The sequence below is a fragment of the Tenrec ecaudatus genome, chromosome 1, assembly GCF_050624435.1.
Source record: "Tenrec ecaudatus isolate mTenEca1 chromosome 1, mTenEca1.hap1, whole genome shotgun sequence".
NCBI classification, from domain to species: Eukaryota; Metazoa; Chordata; class Mammalia; order Afrosoricida; family Tenrecidae; genus Tenrec; species Tenrec ecaudatus.
The window spans coordinates 78264214-78276804 of NC_134530.1; the positions used below are offsets into that span (position 1 = coordinate 78264214).

The window sequence follows — 12591 nt, forward strand, 5'->3', positions numbered from 1 at the left end:
GTTATTTAGGGAATAGGAAATTTAGAGCTATATAGGCTTCCAGTAGAATCTTTATTGTTCTGGAATAGAAATATCTGTGTACTGGTTCATCAAAAGGAACCAGATGATGCCTTATGCAGCTAACGAGGCAAATCCAGGATTCTTCACCATCAGAACTTTTGGGGCGAAAGACTAAGGCGCACTGACTGTCATGTAAGGCCTCAGAAAAGGTTGACTCTTCAAGTGGGAAATCCCAGGGAATTTTTAATGGTTGGTATCATACAGTCTACTGACCTGCAAGCACGCATTACTTATTTCCTGTACCAGTGGTTCTCAACCTGTGGGTCGCGACCCCATGGGGGTGGGTGGATGTCGAACAACTCTTTCACAGAGGTCGCCCGATTCATAACAGTAGCAAAATGACAGTTATGAAGTGCCAACAAAAATAATGTTATGGTTGGCGGTTTACCACAACATGAAGAACTGTATGAAAGGGTCGTGGCGTGAGGAAGGTGGAGAACCACTGTCCTATACAGACAGACCTCCTAGATTGGAATCTTAGGATTGCTTTCAGGTGGTACCAGGTGCAAGTAACCACTCATACTTCATTTTAGTCCCACTTCAGATGGTGCTGCAGCAGCCATTTTGGCCAGTGAACCATTTGTACAGAAACACGGCCTGCAGTCCAAAGCTGTGGAAATTCTGGCCCAAGAGATGGTGACGGATTTTCCAAGCTCATTTGAAGAGAAAAGCGTCATTAAAATGGTATATTTGAGATTCTGTTTTATTAATCAAATTGAGGGATATCTGTTTAAAATTTCAAAGTGGCACCAAGTTGTCATCATAAATAGCTCTGGAAGCTATTTATTTGAAAAATAATGTTTTAGTTTTAATATTGCAACACATCCTTAAGTGTCTGTTACAGGATTACAACTGATGAGAACAGATCCTTCTTGCAATGGAGCCACCATCATTGTATGATAACGTGTAATTCATACATGCACTATGTATTTTTATTTTGAGTTGATTGGATATGCTCTTAATTCCAACTGTGAAGAGTTTAGGGGAAAACAAGGGTGTTTTCCATGAATTTTCTTGATACCTCCACTCCACCTGCACTTCGAAAATCCTCACTGAGGATTGAGTATAAAGTGGAGGAAAGAAAGAGATTGAGAATTCTGATCTTGACTTAGTAGAGTATTTGAGAATACATGTACACATTATACAATAAACACTCATACGTATAAACGTAGCAGTGATTAGTTACAGTTTACAAAGTGATTTAATAATAACTGAATTTGGAAGGGTTCCTGTGACAAATCACAAAGCGAGGATGTGGCAGAGGTGGGACTTAGACCCACATCACAGCAGTTTCATTGGAAGAAAATTGCGTCTGCATCTTTCATTATCTGACCACAAGGAGGCGTTAAGAGCCTGGGCTTTGGACCACATAGGTTTGAATCGTAAATGATCTAAAAGATTGTGTGTTTTCATATAGAAAGTCTGCCTATGTTTTAGTGTTTCTGAATCATAATGATCTATTGATAAAACTCTGTAACCTATGTACTACAACTCTATGTTGTGGTTTGATAGAGTTCTGTAACTTGCCACAAGATATGGCCAAAGAAATTCTAAGTCCTTTTCATATGTGTTATATGAGACACTTTATAGTATGAAATTTAATATATATGTTCTCCCTCCTAAGTAATGTTTTATTTGGACTTTGTGTGTAATATAGAATAAACTAAGATGTTAATGTGTGCCATCAATTCTCAACTACTGAAGTTATGCATATGTTGACCACTTAGAACATTTCCTTATCTAAAAAGCTCAGTTTTTGATATCTCTAATTTGCATATGATTTTGGCTTTAGGTTGGTTTCGATATGAGTAAAGAAGCTGCCAGAAAGTGCTTTGAGAAATCTGGCCTGAAACCAAGTGATGTTGATGTAATAGAACTCCATGATTGCTTTTCTGTCAACGAGCTCCTTACTTATGAAGCACTGGGACTCTGTCCGGAAGGTACTATCTGAAGGGAGCAGGTTAACCGGTTACACTGCACTGAGAGACTTTACTTTCACCATTAAACAAGATGATTCACTAATCGCCTTCCCCACCATGATGGCTCTGCCATGCTAGCAAGTGAATGTGAATGGTGTTGGTGCTGGACTCTGTAGAACCTTCAGTGTTGCCAACACTAGGATACGAGTGTAAAGATAATTGAAACCAAGGGTGCTTATAGCATTAAATGGGGAAGAAAGGATTGGAAGTGAAATATGTAGTTCCAACTGTTTCAAATTAAGTTTGGATAAGTATTTGTAGGAAGGAAAATGGAAAAAACTAGTTGGTGGGATCTGGAAGATTTGTTTTCTTTTCGTAGGTGGTTGTTACCATGTTTCAAAAATAACAGGTGTGTCCAAGAGCTTTACGTGCTTCACGTCTTTGCCAACACTTACTGTGGTCAGTTTTGAAATTTTAATCATTCTAAAGAGTGAAAACGATGGAGACCCTTGACAAAATGAATTGATACAGTAGCTGCAACAATGGGCTCAAACATAAGAACAGATTGTAAGGATGGCCCAGAACCAGGCAGTGTGTTGCTCTGTTGTATGAGTCAGTACCGACTTGACAGCACCTAACAGCAATGCAAAGAATGTGTAGTCTCGGAATAGTGCAAACAGTCGACACACTTGGCTGCTGACTGAAAAGTTGGAGGCTTGAGTCTCCCTAAGGATGTGTTGGGAGGAAGACCTGGTGATCCACTCCCCAAAAACTCTCTAGAGCACAGGTGTACTTTTTAGCACAACCGGGTCAATATGGGCCAGAATTGACTCTACAGCATCTAGTTAAAGTATTTATTTGTATCTTGTTTTTAATTTCAATTTGCATATCCCAAATGAGAGTATCATATATACTCGAGTATAAGTTGACCCGAATATCAGCTGAGGCACCTAATTTTACCACAAAAACTGCATTAAAAATGTGCTGGAAAACTCGGCTTATACTCAAGTGTTTACGGTAATGGTGCTGTATATCTTTTAATGTGTTTATTGGTCATTCATGTATCTTTTGTGAAATGTCCGTTTTCAGATATTTTGCCATTTTATTGTTGGTTTGTCTTCTCTGTTGTGTTGCATGAATTTTTTGTTTGTTTTTTCTTTTTATGTGTTATGAATATAAGTCATTTGTCAGATATATGTATGCTGAGACTATATTCTAAGATGGTCTGTCTTGCCTTGGTTTTTTTTTTATGGTATCTCTTGAAGAATGAATCTTAAATTTTGATCAAGTGTAATTTATCTTTTTGGCTCTTTCATGGTTCATGTTATTTGTATTCTAAGAAACTTGTCACTTTCAAGTTCTTAACATCTTTTTCCTATTTTTATTCTATCATTTTTAGAATGTTAGGTCTTACAGTTAAGTGTATGATCCATTTTGAATGAGTTTTTGTGTATTTTGTAAGATATTGGTGTTGATTTCCCTCTGCTGCATCTAATACCTTGTACCATTTGTCAGGAAAACATTTTGTTTCCCATTTGTACTTTTGTCAAGAATCATCTGCCTATCTATCGATGTATCTGTGTTATAAATACACACATACATGAGGGGGCTTCAAAAAGCTCATGGAAAATTTTCATCCTTTAGTTCCATTAATTTTTTTAAGCCTCCCTAGCATGCTCAAGTACATGCTCAATCTTGAGTGCACACATGGGCACATCACAGAGTACCGCCACCAGGGCTCCGGTTCACTCCTGCACGGGCTTGTTCCAAAGTCTCAGCCTGCTCTGTGCTTAGTGAATGGCTGCAGGCAGGTTCTCTCAGGAACCTGCTGGGCTTAGTCTCCTGAGGGTGTCTTGAGAAAAAAATGACACTACTGCTGTTAAAAATAAAAACAAGTTTTTGAGGTCAAGGCTCCTATGATATTTTTGAAAAACTCAAGTAAGCATCTCCCTGAATCATTGAAACTTTGCAACAAGTTTATGGGAATGCTGCTGTCCACAAGACACTAGTTTTCAGATGAATTATGGAAGGCCAAGGAAGATCTCCAAGTTGAGCCAAGAAATGTGAGGCTGTGGCTGAAGTCCAAAAGCTGGTGGAAGAAGCCTGTGGAGTTCGCATTGATGCAGTAGCTGCTGAAGTTGGATTCTCGTGGTTTTTCATTTTTAAGGGACCATCTTGGTCTTGGTCAGCTTGTCTTGGTGAATGAAGTGTGCGAGGATCAGCTAGCTCAAAGAGTTAATTCATCAACCTTTAAAACAAGACGGAGTTATTGAGTATGATTTTATGGAACGAAACATAGCCAGGGATGAGTCTTGGATTTACCAGTATGATTCAAGCAAAGCAGTGGCTTCTAAGAGACCATGCTAGGTTAGTTAAATTCAAAGCAGAGAGGTCAACTTAGAAGGTTATGGTGATTGTTGCTTGGAATTGCAAAGAGTAATTGATAATTTTCTTGAAGGTCACAGGATGATCACTAGGGTTTATTAAGAGGTTTTAAGAAAAATTTGGGGAAAAACCTGAAAACTGCATTAGTTAGAAATAAGTCGGGGAAATTGTGGGAACAAATTCTTTTCCATCATGCCAATGCACCTACTCATCTTCAATGGTAGCAAGGGAATTTCATTGGGAAACCTTAGCCACCTACACTACAGCCTGATCTTAGCCCTCCAGATTTGTTTTTGTATGCTAAATTCAAAGGAATCATGGAGGCACACTGAATTAAGCATTCAGCTACAAGGAGAAAGACCAGGCTGCCTGCCCTTGGTAACATCTGCGGGCTCAAATCCTATGCAGCAGTTCTACTCAGCCCTGTAGGTTGTCTTCAATTAGCATTTCCCTGATGGCAGCGGGTTTTAAACTCAAGGCACATTTCAAAGGAACATGATTGGAATCGTGCAAAAATTGATGTTTTGACTTGATGTAAATTGCAGAGTATAGAATTCTTCAGAGTAGTTAGAGAGATGGAAACACCCTCTTTGGAAGTGTTTAGACCTAAGGAGGAGATATCAAGAAACAATGGCTTTATATTTTGATATTTTCATTTAATAAAGGTCTCTATGGTATTATAGCAATACTTTTGTGTAGGATGACCAAAACCATAGTCTTCAGTATGGATTAAACAGCAACATAATATTAAAATCTTCAAAACTGAACTAATAAGCAATTTCATGATAAATGGACACAATATTGAGGAAGTGGTGGTCTCAAGGATTTCATTTGTTGGATCCAAAATCAATACCCATAAAAGCAGCAGCCAAGAAATCAAATAACATATTGCATTGGAAAAATCTGCCACAAAACTTCGCTTTTTCTCCATATTAACAAAATTTACATAGTACATAGCAGCATATTTGAAAATGCAAGGAAAGAATACATTTTGAAGAAAATATCAAATATTAAATATGGAATAATTATTGTAGATAAAATATTGCTTCAATTTCTACTTCTGCCTCTCTGAACTCTTTTATATTTGAACAATCTTAAAAGCTAATAGTTTTCTTTCTTGCAGGACATATTTTGAAAATAGAAGATTTTCAAAATTTATTTTTATTTTTTTAATCATTTTATTAGGGGCTCATACAACTCTTATTCCAATCCATACTTACATCAATTGTGTAAAGCACATCTGTACATTCATTGTCCTCATCATTCTCAAAACATTTGCTCTCCACCTAAGCCCCTGGCATCAGCTCCTCATTTTTCCCCTCCCTCCCTGCTCCCCATTCCCTCATGACCCCATGATAATTTATAAATTATTATTTTGTCATATCTTGCCCTGTCTGACATTTCCCTTCACCCACTTTTCTGTTGTCCATACCCCAGGGAGGAGGTCACACGTAGATCCTTATAATCGGTTCCCCCTTTTCAGCCCACCCTCCCGCCATCCTGCCAGTGTCGCCACTCACACCACTGTTCCTGAACGGATCATCTGTCCTGGATTCCCTGTGTTTCCAGTTCCTATTTATACCAGTGTACATCCTCTGATCTAGCCAGATTTGTAAGGTAGAATTGGGATCATGATAGTGGGGGAGGAGGAAGTATTTAGGAACTAGAGGAAAGTTGTATGTTTCATTGTTGCTACATCGCACCCTGACTGGCTGGTCTCCTCCCCAAGACCCTTCTGTAAGGGGATGTCCAGTGGCCTACAAATGGGCTTTGAGTCTCCATTTTGCACTCCCTCCCTCATTCACTATGATAAGATTTTTTGTTCTGATGATGCCTGACACCTGATCCTATCAATACTTCATGATCACACAGGCTGGTGTGCTTCTTCCATGTGGCTTTTGTTGCTTCTGAGCTAGATGGCCGCTTGTTTACCTTCAAGCCTTTAAGACCCCAGGTGTTTTCTCTTTTGGTAGCTGGGCACCATCAGCTTTCTTCGCCACATTTGCTTATGCACCCAATTTTCTTCAGTAATTGTATTATGGAGGTGAGCACACAATGATATGATTTTTTGTTCTTTGATGCCTGATAACTGATCCCTTCGGCACCTCGTGATCACACAGGCTGGTATGCTTCTTCCATGTGGGCTTTATTGATTCTGAGCTAGATGGCCGCTTGTTTACCTTCAAGCCTTTAAGACCCCAGATGCTATCTCTTTTGATAGCCGGGCACCATCAGCTTTCTTCACCACATTTGCTTATTTACCCACTTTGTCTTCAGTGGTTGTGTCGGAAAGGTTAGCATCATAGAATACCAATTTAATAGAAGAAGTATTCTTTCATTGAGGGAGTACTTGAGTGGAGGCCCAATGTCCTTCTCTTGCCTTAGTGCTAAACCTATAAATATATGCACATAGATCTATTTTCCCATCCTCATATATATTTGCATATGTACATGCCTTTATTTAGACTTCTATAAATTCACTTTGCCTCCTAGCTCTTTCCTCTGTTTCCTTTGACGTTCTTCTTGTCCCACTATCATGCTCACTCTTCATTCGGGGTTCAGTAATTCCTCTTGGTTACATTACCCTTGATCATGCCCTACCAGGCCTCCTACACCGTCCTTACTTCTTGTTCCCTTGTCCCTGGATTTGTTAACACCACTACTTCCCCCCCCCCCCCAACCTCCCTCTCCCATTCCCCCCTGGAACTGTCAGTCTCGTTGTTTTCTCCTCCAGATTGTTCATCCAGCCTATCTTATTTAGACAGACCTGGAAAATATAAGATTTTATGACTCATTATCAATTAAACTCTAGAAATGTTTATATCCAATTGAAGTTATTTTAGGTTGTTAAATGTTTGCTCAATGTTTTGAGAATGATGAGGGCAACAAGTGTACAAATGTGCTTGACACAATGGAAGTATGTATGGATTGTGATAAGAGTTGTATGACACCCCCAATAAAATGATTTAAGGGAAAAAATGTTTGCTCCTAGAAATTCTTGACTATCACTACTGTCTACTTTGATTAAGATTATAATAGTTGATTGTGGACAGCGAAGGAGAAAATAATATTTCATGATTAAACAATCATAAACACCTTAGTTACTAGTCTCATTAAAAACTGCTAGAAACCCTCCTCCACTAGAATGTGACCTTAGACACTAGTCAGCCTGGGATTGAACTCCACCCCAGGGATCAGCTTCTATCTAGACACTAGGCTTGTAAAGTGAATAGAAACACCAGGAAGGCACATACACCTCATGAAGGGGAAGGAAAGAAGGATGGATTGAAATGAACAACTCAGGGAAGAAGTGGGAAGAATGCTGTTTACATGGAGGGAATGTAGTCAATGTCCAAAACATAATGATGGGGAAACTTAACTTGCTCAGGAAACTTCCACCCAAATTGTAATATCAAAGTCCACTGCCACCCAGTTGATTTTGTCTTAGAGCGATGGGGTACAGGGTTTTGGAGGCTCTATCTATTTATGGGAGCAAAGAAATTCATCTGTCTTCCACAGAACAGCTGGTAGGCATGCGCTGATGACTTCGAGGTTAGCAGTCTAGTGCTTCCCCAGCAGTATCACCAGGGCTCATACAATAAGAAGTTAAAAAGAAAGAGAGAAACGTATTATCTGTGAGCCGGGAAGTTAAACGAAAGATAACGTGCTGTAGCAGCATTTTCAACATTTGTGATGATTGGTTCTCCCTCCACAGGGCAAGGTGGAAAGCTGGTTGATCAAGGAGATAATACTTACGGAGGAAAGTGGGTCATTAATCCGAGTGGTGGCTTGATTTCAAAAGGACACCCACTGGGTGCTACAGGTAATGCTACTAACAGATTTCATACGTTTTCTGTCATCCTTTTTTGCATAAATGTAAATGATTTAGGCATTGATTTGAAAGAAGACTCTGAACTTAGCAGTTGGTGTTTTAAATGGTTGTTTAGCCTCAGCATTTTCTATTTTCCTGTAAATATAAACACTTAAGTAATCCAGATTATTAAGTGAGAATTGAATTCATTGAAACTGTAAATTTAGCAATATATGTATATTTGAAAGTATGACTACTGTTTTGGGGACTCCATTCCCAAATATAATTTAAGGAGACCATTTATTAAGTCTTAAAAGGGACAAAAACACAGACATATCCAGATGGAGGGAGGCCAGTAGCACCAGGTCATAATGGTGCTCAAGGATTCACAGTCAGGATGCTGTTAAATTAGGCTTGGAACGAAGGAGACTGTCACAAATTAATGATTAGTGGCAGTTCAGTACATCACGGGGGCAATGGGGTCTAATTGGTTAGATAGAAGAACTTATAAGATTGGTCCAAGACCTTTTGAATAAGGCAGTCACAGCACGACTGATAGGGCCCTGCACGCCAGTCCCTAGGAGAGACTGCCCCTCCCTCTGCTGGCTAGAGAGGAGGGGAGGTAACCCACTTTCTGATACACTTTGCTGAAGGTGAGACTATTTATATCTGTGGTTAATGATCAGAACAAATGATCTGTGTGGGGACCCTGCAAGTGGCATTTGGGTTTTCACCGCCATCCAAATCCAGCGAACGGAGTGCTCAGAATTTAGGTTCTAGTACACTACTTTCAGACACGTGTGCAATTGAAGTCACAAGGTGCTGCCTAACAGAAATCTTGCCAGACCTGCTAGTTAAGAATCATTTGAGGTGAACACATTATTTATATGTAGTTGTTTATCTGGTTGATAGAGCGTTTTTTCTCTTTTTTTAATAAACCAGTTTTATTGGCACATAATCCACATATCAAACAATTGAGTTATTCAATCATATCAAGAAGTATTATCCAATCATTACCACAATCGATTTTGGAACATTTTCTTCTTTTTTGTACTGATTGCTATTAGCTCCCCATTTAATAATATTTTTTTCTCTTGAGATACTTGAACTTGAAGTTATGAAATTTGAATCTTTTAAAAAAATTTGAACCTTAGCTATTGATTCTGCTGCTTTGTGACTGACTATATCTGTGAATTAGCAGTTAGTTATTACTCTGACTCTTTGCTTGTATCATTGTTAAATTAAGAAATTATATAAGGCAATTTCTACAATTACTTTTTAACAATAACATTCAAACTTATGTTTTCTAAAGATACGGGGATTTGGGGTTTTTTTCCTGCATGGTCTTCTAAAATTTTTTATTTTGAAGAAGCTGAAGGTTTTATTAACTGGTTTCTTCATTGTCTAAAAATAACACCAGCAAAAGCAAGTGTATTGCAAACTTAAAATAGGGTTGCTCCGCAGCTGATATTGTACCCCTAATAAAAACTTATCTCTACTCCTGGTCATTTCCAGCAGGAAGAGAATTAGGTATGCTGACCCAAACTCAGGTCTCACTATCAGCAGTAGCTACCTTATAGGAGGCTTAAGATAACAATGTGCCTTTTGAGTTGCATCAGTTTTGTGATGATTCTGACCACCGATCATTTCGTGACTTCTGAATATTATAACTAGATTCTAGTGTAAAAATCACAGGCTGTTGTGAAAAATGGTGTGGATTGTGTTTCTCGGCAGTCATTAGGAAGTTTAGGGGTACTTTCTTCCAATAGCATGGTTGCCCCAACTCGTTTCTGTGTTCCAGTGGTACTGCTAAAAGCGTCTTCAGTTCTTTCCACCACTAATTTAACTATTCTGTTCCTTAAACAGTTGAATACAAAATTACCATCTGACACTAAGTCTCTGCTTTCACTTACTTGGTTTTCTACCTTGGTTTGGAATTGCTGAGTCAGACGGTAATTGGTATCTACCAATCCGAGGTAGATAACAAAACAGTTGAAAGCAGAGACTCAAACAGACTTCCTAAACACTAATGTTATTCACAATAGTCCAAAGGTGCAAACAACCCAATCAATAGATGAATAGAAAAATAAAATGTAATGAGAATTTTATTTTTATTTAAATCATTTTATTGGGGCCTCGTACAACTGTTATCACAATCCATATATACATCTATTGTGCCAAGCACATTTGTATATTTGTTGCCCCTATCTTTCTGAAAACATTTGCTTTCCACTTGGGCCCTTAGAATCAGCTCCTCATTTTTTTCGAGAATTTATTATATAAAATTGCACACACTCATGAGCACCCATGGCACAATAGAATTCTATTAAACCATAAAAAGGAATGAAATTGTAATTCATGCCACAAGATGAATGAACCTTGAAAACATGAATGAAATAAACAAAATGACTTATATGAAATATATAGAACAGGCAAATGCATAGAGTCAGAAAGAAGATAGAGAGCTTATCAGGTCTGGGGGCGTGGGGAAAGGGGAGTTACTGCTTAATGGGTACAAACCAATGGTTATCTGGTTGGGGTGAGAAATAGCGTAGTGATAGTTGCATGGTAAGTAGCCTGGAAAACCAATAGTCCACAGTTAGGAGGGAACTGGCAGGCCATTCGCCAGTGAAGAGTCAGAATGCTGTTGACACTCTCTCAAAGCCCTGCTCCCAGAAAACCGACTTTATTTGACTTGGCTGGAAGTCTTCTGGAAAATCCCACCGGAAAGTTTTATCATTATTTAACTTGACTCCGAGCCCACCCAGTTCAGTCTTCTCCGGGGGTGGGGGGTGGGGGTGGGGTGTGTGCATTTGTTGTAAATGGTCAGTGACCATTTGATAACTGAACTGCCTGAAGTGGTGATAACAATTGAGACAAACAGATATTAGTAGAAAACTTCAGAGGAAACTATGTGGAATGAGATGTTTACAGGGAGCTCTGAAAGCCCTTGGCAGCCTCCTAGGAATCTAGAAGGCCACGTGCATTCATAGTGCTCTGTGCATGCTCAAGACCGACCCTCCGTAAGCGTTCATTTCTGACTTACCTTGAGGATCTGCACAAGCAGGACGTGAAGGCTGAGGTAGACTTGTAAACTTCCTAAATGTTCCATCTGAGGGTCCCAGCACTGGACCCCTGAGCAGACTGGCAGGTGTATTCATTCCAGGCAATTCAGGAAATCTCGTTCACTGATCACTATGCTACCTCAGCAGAAACCTCAGTGGCCATTCATGATAAAGAACATGACATTACAGAATTCATTGAAGTCCCTAAACAAACAATCAACAGCAACCAGAAACCTTGGGAAGGGAAGAATGGAATTTGTAGAGTTGCCAAATTATTTAAATCATGCAGTTTCCAACAAAATGAGACATTTTGAGACATTCAAAGAAACTAGCAAGGATAGTTTATCTAGAGGACAGAAAGCAGTCAATAGAAGCTGTCAGTGAGGAAGCCCAGACTTAGGAGTCACTAGAAGAAGATTTTAATCAGCTATTTAGATATGTTCAAAGAACTAAAAGACACCTGGTAAAAAGAATTAAAGTATGAGAGTGACGTTCCACCAGCAAAGAGATAGAAAAGAACCAAAGAGAATTCCGGAGTTGAAAAATACAAGTGCAATGGAAAAATCACTAGCAGGGCACGACAACCGACTGAGTAGGCAAAATAAGGACTCTGTGATTTTGAAGCCAGGTCAATTGATACCCAGTCCGAGAAACAAGAAAAATAAAAAGAGGAACAGTGAACAGTATTTCAGAGACCTGCGGGATGTCATTAGACATAAATGGCAGACCATGTAATGGTAGGCCAGAAGGGCAGGAGAGAAAGGGAGAGTAGAAAGAATATTCGAAGAAATGTGGCTGAAAACTCGCCAGTTTGAAGGAAAATATTAATGTAAACATCTAGGAAGTTAAACAACCTTCAGGTAGGAATCCCTGAAAGAGATCCACACCATTGGTTCTGCTATCTACTGAAACACTCAGGAACCACGCTTTCTGGTAACAACATAATTTTTCATATTGATTAGATCATCAGTTTAAAAAAAATGAAGTATAATTTTCATACATTAAAATGCAAAATATCAAGTGTTTTGTACATGAAGTTTTGAGGGTTATATATATCATGTAACCACTGACCAAAACAAAATACACAACATTTTTACCACAGTTCCATTGTGCATCTTTGTAGTTAGTTCCCTAACATCCCCACACACTTCTCTCTCTTTCAGTCAAAAAATTCTCTTTACCCCAGTGCCTTCCACCTCAACCTTATGTTTTCTGCTTTCTATCCCCATAGTTTGATTGTGTGTTTCTTAAAGCATCTGATAAATGGAATTGTACCATATGTCCTTATACTTTTGTGTCTGGCTTCTTTAGGATTCATCTGTTATTCTTGTATCAATAGATTCTTATATCA

General features: G+C 38.9%; 1 protein-coding gene across 1 annotated transcript in view; it reads left to right on the plus strand.

Moving 5' to 3' along the window:
* Positions 1 to 12591, plus strand: part of SCP2 (sterol carrier protein 2) — a 107594-nt gene that overhangs the window by 47798 nt on the left and 47205 nt on the right. The window contains exons 9-11 of the mRNA XM_075556199.1: positions 594 to 744; positions 1853 to 2000; positions 8080 to 8187. Coding sequence (XP_075412314.1) covers positions 594 to 744; positions 1853 to 2000; positions 8080 to 8187 — 407 coding nt within the window. The remainder of the gene's footprint in view (positions 1 to 593; positions 745 to 1852; positions 2001 to 8079; positions 8188 to 12591) is intronic.